Source organism: Leuresthes tenuis, unplaced genomic scaffold, assembly GCF_036924035.1.
Source record: "Leuresthes tenuis unplaced genomic scaffold, fLeuTen1.0.hap1 SCAF_17, whole genome shotgun sequence".
Lineage (NCBI taxonomy): Eukaryota > Metazoa > Chordata > Actinopteri > Atheriniformes > Atherinopsidae > Leuresthes > Leuresthes tenuis.
Genome location: NW_027325371.1, coordinates 30359942 through 30378385, shown reverse-complemented (window position 1 = coordinate 30378385; position 18444 = coordinate 30359942). Strand labels below are relative to the sequence as shown.

At 38.3% G+C, this 18444-nt stretch overlaps 1 protein-coding gene across 1 annotated transcript; it reads left to right on the top strand.

The window, feature by feature from the left end:
* Positions 1–3807: 3807 nt before the first annotated feature.
* On the top strand, positions 3808–16916 carry prrg2 (proline rich Gla (G-carboxyglutamic acid) 2). The gene is made up of 7 exons (XM_072369328.1): positions 3808–4005; positions 4095–4191; positions 13956–14128; positions 14497–14530; positions 14779–14911; positions 15798–15941; positions 16752–16916. The coding sequence occupies exons 2-7, from the start codon at positions 4107–4109 to the stop codon at positions 16789–16791; spliced, it is 609 nt and encodes a 202-aa protein (XP_072225429.1). The 5' UTR covers positions 3808–4005; positions 4095–4106; the 3' UTR covers positions 16792–16916.
* The last annotated feature ends 1528 nt before the right edge of the window (positions 16917–18444 follow it).

The following is an 18444-nucleotide window of genomic DNA, read 5'->3' as shown; positions in this document are numbered from 1 at the left end:
TATTTATTAGAGATATTGGGCGGTAGCTGGATGGAAGTATGGGGTCTTTCACTGGTTTCTGTAGCAAGATAATGTTAGCAGAGTTCATGTGTGGGGATAATCTGCCATTCTGCTTAACTTGTAATACCATTTTGTGAAATGCAGGTGCCAAAACAGTCCAAAATTCTTTGTAGAACTCTGCTGGAAAACCATCTGGTCCCGGGGCTTTGTTACTAGGCATATGTTGAAGGGCTTCATGGAGTTCTCCTATTGAGAGAGGTGAATCCAGAGCCATTGCCTGTTCGGTTTGTAATTTTGGAAGGTTGATATTACTAAGAAACTGATCTATGTTACTGTCTGATGGATCATTTTGTGATGAATATAAGGTTTTATAGAAGTCCCTAAAAGCATTGTTGATTACATCGGGGTCATGGGTGACATTTCCTTTTGAGTCTTTAACAGAAGTGATTGTTGTTTTCTCTTTGTTTCTCTTTAGTTGGTTAGCTAGGAACCTTCCAGATTTATTGCCGTGCTCAAAGTTCTCCAAGCGAAGTCTTTGTATCAGAAACTGTGTTTGTTTATCAATAATTTTGTTTAATTCAAGTTTAGCTTTTCTTAGTTCATTCAGTGTGTGTTCCTCTTTGGAGGTACTGTAGACAATTTCTAATGATTTAATCCTGAGTTCTAAATCTGATATCCTTGAACTTTCCCTCTTTTTCTTATTTGATGAAAAAGAGTTTATTTTGCCTCTCATAACTGCTTTTCCGGCTTCCCAAAGAGTACAAGCTGACATTCCTGGCAGGCCATTATATTCTAAATATACAGACCATTCCCTTTTGAAATAATTAATAAAATCAGGGTCTTTTAGTAGTGATGTATTAAATCTCCAATTCCTAGCTGGTGGTGTAACTCTTTTATTCTTCAGTGTGATAGAAACTGCAGCGTGATCACTGATAGTGATGGGGTGGATTTTGGTGTCTGAAATATCCCTCATCAAGGAACTGCTAACTAGTTCCGCTGACTTCCTGAAGTACTGAGTCTGTCTACTCCTGAGTCTAATACCATGTTAAAGTCCCCTCCTATGATGAGTGTGTTATCTGAGTGATCAAAGAGTGAAGTGAAAAAATGAGGGGTCATCCACATTTGGACCATATATATTTGCAATGCATAAATTCATATTTTGAATAGATAAATTAACTATTAGAAATCTACCTTCTGGATCTATAACTGTGTTGTTTACGGTGAAATTTACTCTTCTATTTATCAGAATGGCTACACCTCTTTGTCTGGAGTTGTAACCGGCTGAGTACACATGAGGAAACTGTGCTGTGGTGAGAACATCAGCTACAGTCTTTGATAAATGAATCTCCTGTAATAAAACAATGTCCGCCTTCAATTTATTGGAGATTTTTAATCTCTTCTCTCTGGACCCAGCTCCATGCACATTCCATGAGATAAACCTCAGCGTGGACATGCTCAGACTAACGCAGTGAGTGCTGGATGCTTGCTAAAAGCATCCCGTGCGTGTGTGTGCATATATGCTTCCATGAACATGCCATTGTTGGTGTTTCAGTTGTCAATATGAGCTTGCTACAATATGTACTTGCGCTGTCGATGCTGCGTGGAACTTGATTATGTGCTCTGCTCAAAACTCTATGTGCGCCGTGCTTGTTAACATTACTTATTAAGGTGGAAACGCAGCGGGTTGGGGAAGAAAGACAGAATAGAAAAACAGTACAAAAGAGTGGAAGTGTGAGATAGAAAAAGGATAAACAAAAACAAAAAATATACCCAAATAAACAAATATGAACTGCATATATCCTGTGCTGGTGAGACTGGCAGTGAGTTATATATTTTGCCTTGATGGATAACTGTGAATTGGATAGATTATTTCATCTTACTTATATAATTTACAGTGAAATGATTCATACAAGTTAACGAATACAGATCACCTGGAGTTTAGAAGAGCCAAGGAGTGGTTTCCTGGTCGCTGTACAGCTGCCCGTTGATGAATAACTTATCCACCGCGATGACAGCTCGGGAGCCTCCTTCCATGAACTTTCTCCGGATGGGGAACAGAACCCTGCGTCTTTCCAGGATTTCTTTGGGAAACTGGTCGTTGACGCTGAAGTCCGTTCCTCTCAGCTCCCTGCCGCGTCCCCTCACCTGGACCTTCTGTTGGAAATGCTCGAACTTGGCCACAATCGGTCTCGGTCGGCGGGCATCAGGTCTCTTCCCTCCCAGGCAGTGGACTCGGTGAAAAGTAATGTTTTTCACTACATCTCCTGGAAGTTTCAGCTGATTTTGAATGAAGTTTTTCACTGCGAGTTCAGGATCCTCGTCTGCCTGCTCCGGGATTCCAGAGAACACCAGATTGTCCCTCATACTACAAGCCTGGAGATCAATAATTGATTCTTTTTTCCTCTTCTTCTCATCAGAGATCCGGCTCATTCCTTCGGTGAGTGTTTTCACCGATCCTCTGAGGGCTGCGTTTTCTGCAGCCAGCGTCTGCACCTGTTGCTGGCTGAACTCCAACGACTCCCGTAATGCCTGGAACTCTCTGTGTAGAATTTCTACCAGAGACATACAGGCGTCGAAGCTGGATAATTTGTTATCGATCGATGTTAAAATGTCCGTCAAATCATTACCAGCTGGAGGCGTCGCTCCGGGTGACTCTTCATTACGACTTCTCTTTGAAGTTGAAGCCTTGCTGCTAGCAGATGGGGTTTGGTTAGTTTTCCCCATGACGATCCTGTCAAAACACTCGTCGATGAAATCCGTGAGGCTCTCCAGGCTTTCTTCACTGTACTCCAGTGTTTTGTTTTTGTTTCACCCGATAATATATTTATTTAAACAGTAGTTATTGGGGTAATTATAATCTTACTATATTGTTTGCTCTATTTGAGGCGCGCCTTGTTTGAATCTGCCGATAGTCTCACACAATTTTGGGCAATTGGACATTTGCCCAGCAGACGTACTGTCTCAGTGTCTGGAGGAAAGGTTTTCTCTCTCAAAAAGACCAGGAGAAACTAATCCATGCATTCATCTCCAGTAGACTCGATTACTGTAATGGTCTTTTAACTGGACTTCCCAAAAAGAGCATTAAACATCTGCAGCTCATCCAGAACGCTGCTGCTAGAGTTTTAACCAGGACTAAGACATCTGAACACGTCACACCAGTTTCAAAATCTTTACACTGGCTTCCAGTCAGTCACAGAATATATTTTAAAATCTGTGATATGTTCAGAGAATATAAACCCAGCAGAGCTCTTAGATCCAAGGACTCAGGTCAGCTAGTCCAGTCCAGACTAAACACAGAGAAGCAGCATTTAGCTGTTATGCTGCAAACAAGTGGAACAAACTGCCAGAGGAGATTAAACTGTCACCAAATGTAGACATTTTTAAATCCAGGTTAAAAACATTTCTTTTCTCATGTGTCTATGCATGAAATCTACACAGTATCTTTTAACTTATCTAGACTGTTGCTTGTTTTTATTAATTTTAAGTATTTTATTTCTTTCTATTTATATTATTTTACATATTTTTAATGCTTTTTCCGCTCCCCGCTACAATGCTTTTATTTTATGTAAAGCACTTTGAATTGTTTTGTACATGAAATGTGCTATACAAATAAATTTGACTTTGACATGAAGTGTTGACCTAAAAAATGTAGATATATAATAAAGATAATTTGTTCTTCTTTCATTGACTCTATCAATAAATAATACGCACCAATCCCATAGAGTTGTAAGTAAACTGTAAGAAAGGCCTGAATGCAGACAGGTTTGTCAAGTTTTTACTCTTCAGCTGCTATCCTGTCTAACAGGTTTGTGGCGTGACGTCTCTTGCACAAGAGTTCTTTCTGTTCTGACAGTATCGACACAAAATTCAGGATACTGGCAGTTCTGTTTTAAGTTATAGCACCCAGGTTTTTGAAAAATCTAGTGGACTAAGTGTTTTTTTTCTCCTAGAGGGCTTTGACAGATCGGTCAACCTGCAGCTAGGTTGGGCAACAGTGTGGCACAGGTGAGTTTTACAAGTTCATCTTCAACAGAATCCAGCTACTGGCCAGAATTGTTGGAATATTTTATGTGGAAGCTCTTTTTTGTTTCCAGTTTTTCTCTTCAATGGCAGTTTTGATCGTGGTGTGGATCACTTTATTGTCCCTGCTGCGGATGGTCCACTGCTCTGTCAGCTACAGACATACACCAGGTAAACCACAGTTGCTAATTTCCTACAAAGACATTGCATTTACCAACGGAAATGTTGTATTGCATAGTGAAACTGAAAATTTCTTTCTACAATACTGTGGTCTTGATCTTACCATGTAAAATATGGGTTGAAATTAGTCTCATTTTGGTTTGTGTGGAACTGGTACTGGCATACACAAGTTCAACTCCCAGTAATTCATAATCAACACTGTGTGAAGAGCAGACCCAAGTGCAGACAATAGAGAGAAGAGTGAGGCATAGGTGGTAAATGGTCCTGTGGCTTCTAAGTAACAGAACTAAGGCAGGAAAACAGCAATACAGAAGAATGTGCAACATGAAAATGATCCAACAGAGGAACAACTGAAAACCAGGGGTTAATCTGCAGAAGGAGTGATGAGTACTGAAAAAAGTATATATTTTCCATTGCGATTATAATCATAAAATGAAATATTTCAGATTATCTGAAACAATATATAGTTAGTGCTTGTGTTACAGCCCGGCTCAAGGACTGTGACCAAGAACAGGAAAGGAGACGAGGTTGCAACAAAAGTAATACATTTATTAATAAAAAGAAAACAAAAAGATCAGTAGTCAGTAGTGTAGGTGTGTATGGATGTGCCTGTGTGTGCGTACGAAACGAAAACGACACAAAAGAGCAAAGCCGCGGCGCAGCATCCCCCTCAGCATGGAAAAAGGGGGGCTCCAGGAGTCAGCCAGCATGAGAATAAATACGCTCCACCGGCCCCAGGTGTAGCGCATTCATTTACGATGGTCCCGCCTCCGCTGAACCTGGAAGACACACAGAGACCAGCCACCAACCAGCCGGAAACACCCTGCCATGGAGGGCGGGGCCGTCACACTTGATATTCACACTTACAGTACCTGACTTCATTTGGAGAATGTGAAGTTGATAAAGTCAGTGGTACTGAAAATCCACCCGCTGTAGGCAAAGACTGAATAAAAACAGACCAAAATTTATTAGTGACAGTTTTAATTCAAAATACCCTCAAAAATCTGCACTGCCGAGTAATGCATAATTTCCTTGTGGTAAAATACAGACACTTGAGGGTCAAAATATGTTTCTTACATCCATATTGTTCTGTTTAGACCCAGCATTGTGAGTTTCACACATGTAATTTACATATTGGCTTTTAAAAACCCGATGCAAATCTCTGCAACCTCAAACTCAGCATTGCCAAATGCATTAGCAAAGAAATCTAATGCTATAGATAGCCTATTCAGGACATAATGCACGGCGTAGAGCTTTTTCATGAGTGTGAGAAAAATTAAACACACTGGGAATAGAAAAATGTTTGACATTAGAAATGTTTAGATAAAGTGTAAAAAGAAGGTTTTTCTCAGCGGTTTGTAAACTAAAGACTCCAGATAGCGCATAAACATGAGTGAAACCTACAAAGAATTGCGCATCGATTTTGACCTGTAAATCGGCTCATACGTCATCGCATTGAGCAACAATAACCTGTAGGTTCTCTTTATGTAGCTGTGCGCGTTCCCGCAGTTAGAAGTCGCCCCAGTAGAGGTGTGTGTAGAATTCCCTCCATTAGCTCTCCTATAGCTGCAAGTAGCCACATAACAGTTGCTATGTGCTAACAGAGCTATCGTACATGTTCGTTATATGGATATAAGATATATGGATATATGGATTTAAGACATGTCTTTTTAGCCTAGCTTTTACGTAAAAATGGTGCCCCACCATTCACTGCCTTGCCCTCTTTTCTTAAAATTTTTCATCCTCTGTGTTTATTCTTCTCATAGGTTTTAATGCGACGTCATCGACGCGCGCTGCTGCAGCACATCTTATTTACTCCGTGCTCTGTGACAGTCGGCTAACTTCACACGTAGTTTGCTTCTGTTTTGTGCAACATGGCAGGATATTTATCAGATTTTGACGACGTGGATGTTAGCCCGATTCTTTCATTGGAAGGCCAAGAACAAGCTGGAGAAATCGTTTATTAAAAAAGTATTTATTAGTTGAATAATATCACATGTAAAGTATATTGCAGCGCTGGACTCGGAGTGCCAGAGCTCCCGCAGGAAATCCGTCAGGCCGAGCCCCGATATCCGGAAACATTTCATATTTATATTCAGTTTTATCTCACAGAAGTTGTATTCACACTTGTCAGAGTATAATTGGCCAGTTTTTAGTGGCATGAGCAGGCCAACCACTGTCCTCGTGTGTTCTTTGGATGTGATAAACAATGTGTGTGTGTGTGTGAGTGCTGTTTTAGGTGTGGATCTAATGTACCAGACCTATCTACTCCAATAGAGATGTTTTGTCTGACCCAGTTGTTTATGTCATTCTAAGGTCTTGGACCATTTTAAGGTCATTGATTGTGCAGTATGAGCAGAGTGGAAAAGTACCAGCTAGGAACATAGGTTATTTAGGAAAATACAGAATATGAATTTATAATGTCTAAGAACAAAGCCAATTATAACATGGACGACAACTTTGAGTAGGATGAACGTCCTTACCGGAGGGAATGAGCTGTGCTGCAGAGGCGGGCGTCGATGACATCATCCCAGTAGACGAGTGTGTAGAAAGCCCTCTATAAGCCCCCCGATAGCCGCCAATAACAACAACATTGAAGCTGTGAACTAACAGAGCAATAGTTATGCGTTCATTCATTCATTCATCTTAAAGTATTGGTGAAATAAAGACAGATAATGCCTTATTTAGAGGCTGCTTCGTCTAAGCCACCTTCACTCCGTTATATGGATCTCGAGGAATCTAAATATCTTCCGAAGGATGCCAACTTTCACCAAACTGCTCTGGTGAATAGATAAACGTATTTCATGCCAGAAATAAGGTCTAGGTTTAAAAATACCAGAGTTCCCCTTAAAGCACTATTTCAGCTCTGGGGATTTTGCATTGCCACTGAAGTCTAAGGGTTTCATATTAGGGTAGTCAGTTCCAGATTGAGTGGGGAATGCTGAAAAAATTCAATATGATTTACTGGCACACTGAACTTTTGAAAGGGGACCAAACTGACTGGACAACATTGTGCAGTTATAACAGCTGCTCATTTGGGGTGCTATTGCTTGAAATGAGTCCAGACCAGTAAGGAAAAAAGCATGAGGAAGAATTAAACTCGGATCACTGATTGGCTCAGACTGAAAACGGAGATCCATCCTCTTCAGCCAGCTTGATCACAAAAAGCAATAATATTATCCAAAAGCAACCGCAATATATAGTCCTCTGACCATATATCAATAAGCACCTGCGCCTCCTCACTATTTCAAATCTGACCACAAGACATTTTCCATCTTTTTCTTTGTTTACTTCTGCTTTTTCTGTTTCATGCTGTTGGCTTTGGGTTCTTTTTTTCTATCCAAAATGCACTGTGCTCTACGTCAGATTCTTTCATTGGTTTGCTGGATATTCCATGGAGCTCATCTGGAAGTGCACCAAAATGCACATTTTCAGGCAGAGCAGAGTTCGCTTGTATGGTCCGCACCAGAGTACGGATGAGCTTTCACACCTGCCCAAAAGAAGTGAACTATCAGGAAATGTGTTACAGCTGTTATTGTTTTTTACATTTTAATGGATTGTGGTTATTTTGTGCCTAAAAGAATAACAAAAACAAGCTTGATTTGACTGGCTGTTTTCTCAACAGAACACCAAACCCACCATTTAGGGTTAGCATATTTAAACCATGGGTCCAGTCAAAAAGTCTATTTTGTCTCGGAACATTCCTAGCTGAGTGAAATTACCAGAAGTATCTAAGTGGCAGCTATGATAAGAGCTGTTAGAATTCTCCAAATGCTAAGGAATAAAGCACCAACACTCCCTTCAATATCTTCGTTAGCATGGAATATATTGGATCATTATTTATAAAAGAAAGAAGATCATTCTATTCCATGATTCAGTTTGGCTGTAGCTCTCATAGCAACACTTTTCAAAATGATTTTCATCTAGTCATATTAAGTGTGATTTTCAATTTTTTCAATTCAATTCAATTTTATTTATATAGCGCCAGATTACAACAATTGTCATCTCAAGGCACTTAAGTAATATAGTCCAATTCAAGCCAATTGGAATTCAATTCATTGTAATCATAATCCAATTAATTCATATAGAGCTAATTAAAAAAATTAATATCCTAGCTAAGGAAACCAACAGATTGCACCGAAATGTGTCTTCAGTCCAATCTCCCGTCCTGAGCGTGCCTGTGGCAACTGTGGAAAGGAACGACTCCCTTTTAACAGGAAGAAACCTCTGGCAGAACCAGACTCAGGAAGGGTGGCCATCCGCCTCGACCAGCTGGGGTTTGAGAAGACAGAAAAGAGGGAAAAGAGGGGGGAAAAACACCATAACGCCATTCAAAGGATATCTGTTGGAACAGGGAAACATAGGTTAATAACCACAATAATGTCACATGTACATAAAATCAATTTTGAAATTAAACAGGGGGAAAAAGAGAGCAAAGTGAGGAAAGGTGTGACAGATGAGGTCCCCCAGCAGTCTAAGCCTATAGCAGCTTAACTATGGGATGTTTCAGGATTACCTGAGCCATCCCTAACTATAAGCTTTATCGAAAAGAAAAGTTTTAAGCCTAATCTTAAAAGTGGAAAGGGTGTCTGCTTCCCGGACATTTACTGGCAGCTTATTCCACAAGAGAGGGGCCTGATAACTGAAGGCTCTACCTCCCATTCTACTTTTAGAAACTCTGGGAACAACAAGTAAACCTGCAGTTTGGGAGCGAAGTGCTCTGTTAGGAAAATATTGTACAATGAGATCTTTAAGATATGATGGAGTTCGGTCAGTAAGAGCTTTATATGTGAGGAGAAGAATCTTAAATTCTATTCTGAATTTAACAGGGAGCCAATGAAGAGAAGCTAAAACTGGAGAAACATGATCTCTCCTGTTAGTTCTCATCAGAACTCTGGCTGCAGCATTTTGGATCAGCTGGAGGCTTTTCAGAGAATATGTGGGACAGCCCAATAATAAGGAATTACAGTAGTCCAATCTTGAAGTAACAAATGCATGAACTAGTTTCTCTGCATCACCTTGAGACAGGATGTTCCTGATTTTGGCAATATTACGAAGGTGAAAGAAGGCAGTCCTAGAAACCAGTTTTATATGTGCGTCAAATGATAAATTCTGGTCAAAAATAACTCCAAGGTTCCTCACTGTAGAACTAGAAGCCAAGGAAATACCATCTAGAGTAACTATATAACTAGACAATTTCTCCCTGAAGCGCTCAGGTCCAAAGAGAACAACTTCAGTTTTGTCTGAATTTAAAAGCAGACAGTTCTGAGTCATCCAGGTCTTTATGTCTTTAAGACAGGCTTGTAGCCTGACCAACCTGTAGGTTTCATCTGGTTTCATAGATAAGTACAGCTGAGTATCATCAGCATAACAATGGAAATTTATGCCATGCTGTCTGATAATGTTACCTAATGGAAGCATGTATAAAGTAAAAAGAATCGGTCCATGCACAGAACCCTGAGGAACTCCATGACTTACTCCAACGTGTGAGGAAGATTCCTCATTTACAAGAACAAACTGGAATCTATCAGATAAATATGACTTAAACCAGCCTAATGCAGTTCCTTTAATCCCAATAACATGTTCAAGTCTCTGTAACAGAATGCTGTGATCGATCGTATCAAATGCAGCACTGAGATCCAACAGGACAAGCACAGAAACAAGTCCGCTATCAGAAGCTAACAGGAGATCATTGGTAACTTTCACCAGTGCCGTTTCTGTGCTATGATGCACTCTGAATCCTGACTGAAACTCTTCAAACAGATTATTTCTATGTAAATGATCACAAAGTTGAACTGCAACTATTTTTTCAAGAACTTTGGACAAAAAAGGGAGATTGGATATAGGTCGATAATTAGCCAACACTTCTGAATCAAGAGTAGGTTTTTTAAGTAAAGGTTTAATTACAGCAACCTTAAAAGTCTGAGGTACATATCCTATCAACAAAGACCGATTGATCAAATCCAATATGGAAGTGTCAATTAAGGGGAAAACCTCCTTGAACAGTCTGGTTGGGATTGGGTCTAACATACAAGTTGATGGTTTAGAAGAGACTATTGCTGTTGTTAGCTCAGAAAGATCAACTGGACAGAAGCTGTCTAAATACAATTCAGGTTCGAAAGATACTTCTAAAGCTGCTCTACTTGATGATACATCAGTGATAATAATGGGAAGGATTCCATTAATCTTCTCTCTGATAGAAACAATTTTATTGATGAAGAATCTCATGAAATCATCACTGCTGAGAGTTAAAGGAATACATGGCTCAACAGAGCTCGGAGTCTTTGTCAGTCTGGCAACAGTGCTGAAAAGAAACCTGGGATTATTCTTATTCTCTTCTATCAATAATGAATAATACGCAGTTCTAGCTTTACGAAGTGCTTTCTTATACGTTATTAAACTATCTTTCCAGACTAATTGAGACTCTTCTAAATTAGAGGAACGCCACTGTCTCTCCAGCTTTCTTGCAGTCTGCTTTAACGCACGCAGCTGTGAATTATACCAAGGAGCCAACCTCTTCTGACTGATTACCTTCCTTTTCAGAGGGGCAACATTGTCCAGTGTTGTACGCATTGAAGCTGTAGTGCTGTCAACAAGAGAGTCAAGTTCTACTGGAGTAAAATTTAGGTAGCCATCCTGTGTCATATCAGCACATGGCAGTGAAGAAAAGGATGATGAAATCAACTCTTTAAATCTGGTTACAGCATTCTCTGACAGACACCTTCTATATGTAGAATTCTTCTCAGAAACCGTGTAGTCAAGTAATGTAAATTCAAAAGTTATTAAAAAATGGTCAGACAAGACAGGGTTATGAGGGAACACTGTTAACTGTTCACTCTCAATGCCATAAGTCAGCACAAGGTCAAGGGTATGATTAAGGCAGTGAGTAGGTCTGTGAACACTTTGAGAAAATCCAATAGAGTCTAATATAGAATTAAAGTTAATATTTAGGCTGTCATTTTCAACATCTACATGAATATTAAAGTCACCCACTACAATGACTTTATCTGTACTCAGCACTAACTGTGATAAAAACTCTGAGAATTCAGAGAGAAACTCAGAATAAGGGCCAGGTGGACGATACACAACAACAAACACAAGAGGTTTTTGTGATTTCCACTTTGGGTGGGAAAAACTGAGAATCAGAGATTCAAAAGAGCTAAAACTAATCTTGGGTCTAGGACTGATTAGTAACCCTGATCTGAAGATAGCTGCCACTCCTCCTCCTCTACCTGTGGTTCTAGGAACATGAACATTTAAATAGTCAGAGGGAGTTGATTCATCCAGGTTTCTGTAAGACAAAATATATCAATATGATGATCACAAATCAAATCATTCACTAACAGAGACTTCAAAGTATATGATTCATGTGGATAAAGATGACAGGAGGGTGTGACAAACCTGTGACAACACAACTAACGCGATTGAACTTTTTTTTCCTAATTTTCTGTTCTTTTTAAATAACAAACCTTATTGATGAAGTAATATTTTATATTATCTCTAATAAGATATATACGATTCAAGATAGTTTTATTTGTCACATGTGGACACACAGTCATGTGTGCACAGGGAGTACAGCAGGGTGCTCAGCACGCACCCTAGATGGGATCCAATGTTGAGTGTGAGGTGGTTAGGAAGCTGTGGACCCACCTACACAGAGAGGAGTTCAGTCTAAGATCTCACAGCTTTGTGACCAGCCTGGAGGGGACTATGGTGTTGAATGCTGAGCTGTAGTCCACAAACAGCACTCTCACAGAGTTCCCCATCCAAGTGTCCACATGGGAAAGTGTCTTGTGCATATAAGATAATGAAGCCAGGATAAGAACACCCACACAACTTTTTGTGGGGTCTTTGCTCCCTTTCCGGAATGTTTTCAAGAATAATATAAAAGGCTTCGCACAGTGGTTGTGCATATCTAAAAAAATAAATAAATAAGTACATCATGAAAAACTTTTAAAACTCTAATTGAGAAAAAATACGAAACCAAAATATTTTGTATGCTTTACAAAAACACGGAAGTGATACATAAATGCTCAAACAGAAATAAAAGTCACCATATGGCATCAGTACATCGTCTTTTCAGCAGTTGTACAAAATATGTCACTAAATTTCCGTTACATACAATATGTACTTTTACTGAAATACATATTAAATTGACATAAAATACAGAACAGAATGTTGTAAATATAAAAAAAAAAGTTTCCTACCTAACACAGGATGACACATGCAATGTATTCAAGCTGTATCCAGCGGCGATCCTACCTCATCGAATGCATAAGGTAAAACTGAACCAACATCTGAGGATATTGTGATAACTAACTTTTAAATAGTGTAGGATTACAATAGAATTTCCTCCCTGCTAGCCTCTGTAGTTGCCTACCTGCATTCAGTTGTACTATTTTTTTCCCAAGTGCCCTCTGACCTCAGTGAGATCACCACCATTGAGACAGCAAACTACACCCCCTACTGTACACAACTGTTATCAACATCAAAACTGCTGCACGTGGATTTAAAAAAAAAACAATTTTTTGTTTTTGTAAACAATTTTTTCCTCTTGATAACAATAACTTTTATCTAATAATCTAATAAGATCTAATAAGACAAAGTATCTGAAGCACCTATTGTAGACTTTTTATTGAACAGTTTCACTGCTTCAATGCAGACCAACATCACAGCTAAGGGTGGTTGAATTCTCTTTGCAGCACAGCTGTCTTTTTCTAACTTCACCTACCATCTTTCCTTAACCATGGCGTTCTTAGGAAGGCAACATTACGAGGCAACATTTTTTGACTATTCAACCACGTATTTACATTTATTCAATCCACAATTACATTAATCTCTATGTTAACTTTTTTCAAATCTTTAATAGCATTAATCTTTCCTACCTTGAAAAAACAATTGGGTAAATAATAATCCAAGATGGCCCAGTTTTTCACCAGCTGATCAGGCCTTGTGTGCACACACAATCAAATATTTTTATGCACAGGAAGCTTTTCTTTACTGAGAGTTAAAATATCAGTAAGGAATAATCTTGTTCAGTTTACAATGTAAAATCTTATTACTATTCTTTAATTTTGCTTGGCATTTGTTTGGGAATTAGGACATACATTTGCAAGTATCCAAAATAAAGCTAAGTCTTTTGTGCAAATTTGTATGTAAAGCATGTAAAGCAAGCAATTATGATAATAATGTCTCTCCATATATCAGAGAAAGATGTAACCATTCTTAGTAGCATCTCAGTGTTCCTAACACATTTCTATGGCTAGAACTTTATTGATCCCTTGGGAGGTTCCCTCTAGGAAATTAAGGTTTATTTATACAGGTAGTAGAAAGGAAATGACCAGTAGTTAATCCAAAAAAAGAAGGAAACTTAAACAGAATATTCTATTCAACAGAACGACATGTAACCTCACTTCTTAAAGTTTAACATTGGAATTGAATAGGTCACTTGAGTAAGTGACCTACAATTTTTTTTTCTTTTGTGGTCTTGAAACTACATGGTGCAATGAAAGAAATCTAATTAGTTTGTTTATCTCTTTATACATTCTTACTACTGTTTTATGGTGCTTCGTCACTGTTCCACTAGTTTCTAATGTACATGCAATGTTTATAAAATGACAACAACAAAACAATTGCATGCTTTGGTATTTTGGCCAAAATAGTAGTGTTTAAAAGTGTGTGTCACTTTATGAAAGTTGTATTACTGTTATTCTGCACTATATTTTCCATGAGTGGACATTATTTACATCCTGCAGAAGATCCAGTATTAGTGGATGAACAGTCAGCTACATCCTTCCTGTCCCGATCATTGCTCTATAATAGTTGGGACTTTGAGCTGGTGGTGGCCGACAACCTGGAGAGGGAATGCTATGAAGAGCAGTGCAGCTATGAAGAGGCCAGAGAGGTTTACGAAGATGACATTAAGACGGTAATGCTGCTGGGAGAGTGTCACAGTCACTGTACTGTGTGCACTCATTTTGATCTTACCTAAACCAAAATTCTAATTTCAAACTTGACTTTGGCATCACCCCAGCAGCTGGGGAGTTCATAATGTTAATCATTTCCTAGAATAGTTTAAAGAATTTTGTGAACCGGAAATAATTACCAAATTCCTTGTACTTATTGTTGCATTTTTTTTTGCTGTTGCAGCCACAAAGATAAGCATATTTCTTTAAATATAACTTCCAAAACTATTAACTAAACGTACAAAACATTTTGCCTTGTGTTTGTGGGGAAAATAAAGACTCTTAAGTAGAATTAACTTATTAACTTAACTTATTTTGCTTAAATTTTTAGGAATCGTTTTGGAAAGAATATGTCAACAGCCAAGGTAATAAAAATCTTAACATCATTCTTTAATCTAGGTTTTGGATCTTTGTGTTTGGCTCATTTGTCAAATTTTCATACTGAAAATAAATGCTTAACAATGTATACATACTCATCATAATGGTAGTAATCATATGAGTTAATCGTATCTTCCCAAACCCTTCGGTGATAAGTGAATGACTTGCTGACTGACTGGTATGAGAACTAAATTAGAGACAGTGGTTATGATTATGTCTTTGTTTGTCTTTGAAGCATATGCACCCAGAGTCGATGTGTCAGGTTTGGTGGCTGGGATCTTGGCTATACTAGTAACAGCTGTTATTGCCACTGTACTGGGAATCTACTTCTACAAAAGCAAGAACAAGTCCGGGAGGAGGTTGGCTCAGTAAGTCTGCTCATATATGCAGCAATACCTGATAAACATTTTATGCTAACCAAGAAATTATATATAAAATGTTGTCTTTGGCCCACCAAATCAAATCAATTCAGTTTAATTTATATAGCATCAATTCACAGCATACATCATCTCAGGGCACTTCAAAGACACATTCCAATTAGAATCCAATTCATTAAATTCCAAATTAGTCCAAATCATGTTTACAGAATAAATTCTCTAGCTATGGAAACTAACAGATTGCACGAAACTTCACTTAGATCCAGACTTCAACCCTGAGCATGCACGAGGCAACTGTGGAAATGTGTGGAAATCTATTGGTTTCCTTAGCTAGGCAACTTGAATTGTCTCTGTATGCATGAATTGAATTTGGAATTTTATAAAATATATGTATATAATTTTTTATTATGATTGTATTCAAATGAAGTGGACTCTAAATAACTTGAATTGGATTATATCTTTGGAGAGCCATGACATGGCATTTGTTGTAATTTGGTGCTATAACAATAAAACTAAACTCAATTGAATTGAATTGAACCAGTAATAATTTATATCACAATATACCCATAAGAACTCAATGCCACTTTGTCAATCCAATACCAAAAATGATCTGGGTGATAGCACTGTAATAACATGCCACACAGCAAATACCATTCTGGCACTATAACAACTGCTTCTGCTGATAATAATACCTCTGTCTTGCATTTTATCGTCCTTTGAGTCATATGAATACTGCTGACATTTTTTGTAGAGTCACCATTTTTTTCACAAAAGGCCAAAGATAGGCCCACTGAAAACATTCATGTATGTAACACATCACTAAACTTGGATCAGTTCTACGTTTGATTTCTTTATGTTGTTTTTTCTGCTGGTCCAGTGCACCAGTGAGAATGGTAGGAGATGGGCATCCAGCCCCAGAGATGGTGCCCCTAGCTGGGATCACTGCCCCACCTCTACCCAGCTACAATGAGGCTCTGAATCGCAATGGACAATATGATGCCCCACCACCACCTTACTCAGGGTATGTGCATTTTAATTATGTGTAAGCCATAACAATCAAAAGAAATAAAGGCTTGAAATATTTCACTCCATGTGTAATGAATCTATATAGTCTATGAGTCAATTTTACTTTCTGAAATGACTGACAAAAAATATTGAACTTTTTCACGATATTCAATTTTTTTGAGCTGTTCTTGTATATAGTTGAGCATGCTTCAGCTAAAGTCCTCCAAAAAAGAAGGATATAGGTCAGGATCTAAAAACAGTATATATTTTATAAATTAACTCAAATAAAAGCAGGTGAGGTTTTTCCCAGGTTTAAAAAAACAGAAGTGAAAAAGAAACAGAAGCAGCTACATGTTTACCACGTTATTCCATTTCCTCTCCATTACCTTCTCACCATGCTAAGTCAGCGCACATAAAAAAAAACACAGTAAACACAAATTTTCAATGTTTCATTCCCCCTGATTAATGAAAAAATCTTATTTTCAATCATCTAATGAATAGATAACTCTACAGCACTATTCAGTCAATCACACCTCACCAATATATAGCCATGACATATGACACTTTGTGTATGGATGTAATATTTAGACAGTAAAAAGCAATATGTCAGTTCAATTACAACAATTTAGGGATAAGAATTTGAGGGGTACTAAACAAAGTCATGTTTTTTTAGTATCCCTGTTGTTAATTTTTATTGCCATCTTTTTTATGCTGTGTATGTTGTCATGCAGGTCTTGAGCTGCATTGCTTGTTTGATTCACAGAGGTGTAACATAGCGTGAAAGTGTCCTGCCTTCACAAAGATTTCTTTCTCTCTCTGACCACAGGGGTGCACCATCAGAGCCTGCTGATCCAAGAGACAATTAATGAAAGGGCTAATAGAGCCTCTTGTTTTTCTCAATAAGCATCTGTGGTTTGAGTGAACCTTTTAATTTTGTATTTCTTTTCCTATTGTGCCATATTTATGAGTGAGATTAAAACGCATCCTGGAAGTTGTGACATTTTGTGATACTATCTGTATATTGGAAATTCCACTACACATGTGGAGCTTTGGAGTGTGAGCAGCTGAGGGTGGGATTATTTTTTGCGATTGTATGGTACACTTCAGAGTACACAGTCAAAAAAATTAAAAATCACAGTAGAATATTATATTTTCAAGAAAACATTGAGAGTCTTCATATAATAAATGATACAACAATTAAGAATGCCTCCAGACATTTTATTGTCTCGTAACTTGCCAAACCAGTATTCATCTGAATTAGGGAGGATTTCAGCATATTCATTCATCACATGTAGCAACTTGTGTTTTTTTGTTTGTCATGGCAATGTATCATAGATCCAGCCACTGCTCAGCTCATGTTTATTTTCTTTAGTTGCCAGTAGTGCTACGATATATTGCGTTACCATACCTGATACACTGTATGTTTGTCTGTGAGACAAGATAGAGAAAGAGGAAGATGAATGCCAGCCTAGTTATTCCTTTTAAAAATAGCGCAGTGTGAACAAAATAAGTGAAAATAGCTTTACTGTGGTGTGAGCAGCAGCAGTACAGATGTCAACGCTGGACCACTGTAAATATAACTTTGCATATTAAAGCTGCTGAAGAACGAGGAGAGTATGTGGATCAGCTCACCACAGAAAACAACAGACTCACTCAAAAAACCACACCGTGTTGCTTCATTAATGTAACGTTTACTTCCGTACCAGCTTTACATTTTATGACCTTTTGCTGTAAACCTCGGCTATCAGCCTTAAAGACAGGGGCGGCTGTAGCTCAGGAGGAAGAGCATTGTAAAGATGATACGTTGCTTTTTCCTGTTAACATTCGTCCACAGGTTAAATTAACTGCATCAGCAGCAGAACCACTACAGGACTCAAAGTCAGGTAACTGACCAGGAGTCTGGAATTCTGGAGGGGGCTCATCATGCCAAGATGATGGTGGAACAATCACAAATTTTTATCCACATGTGTGCAAAAGGGTGGAGGGCGAAGCTAAGCGCTCCACCCCAACTGAATGAAAAGCTGATTTGAAGAGTTCATTCCACCAACTAACGTTTAACAGTCTACAGCCTCCAACCACTGTATGGCTGAATTATATACTGAAGTGTCCTAAAAAAGGATCAGTTAGGGAATAAGAGGTGGTAAAGACCTCTTTCTGGAAGTGAAGTGCTCGTAACCTCTCCTTCCAAGATAGCTTAGCAGTTCCAGACCCAGCCTGACTGATGTTCGGCCAGAAGCAGACGATTGCAGTGTTGGTGACGGGACTGGACTGAATAAACTGCTTTGCATTATTATTATTATTGTTTGACTATTCCTGATTTTCATTTATTATTATTTTTCATTTTATTATTTTTTTTCCATTTAATATTATTCATTAATTGCATTTGATCATATTTTCATTTATTTTTCATTATTCTTATTTTCATTTAATTAATTTTTTGTTTGTGTATTCATTTTGTGTTTGCTAATCACACATATGTCCATCGCCATCCATTGGAATCAACTGTTCGGAGTGCGACC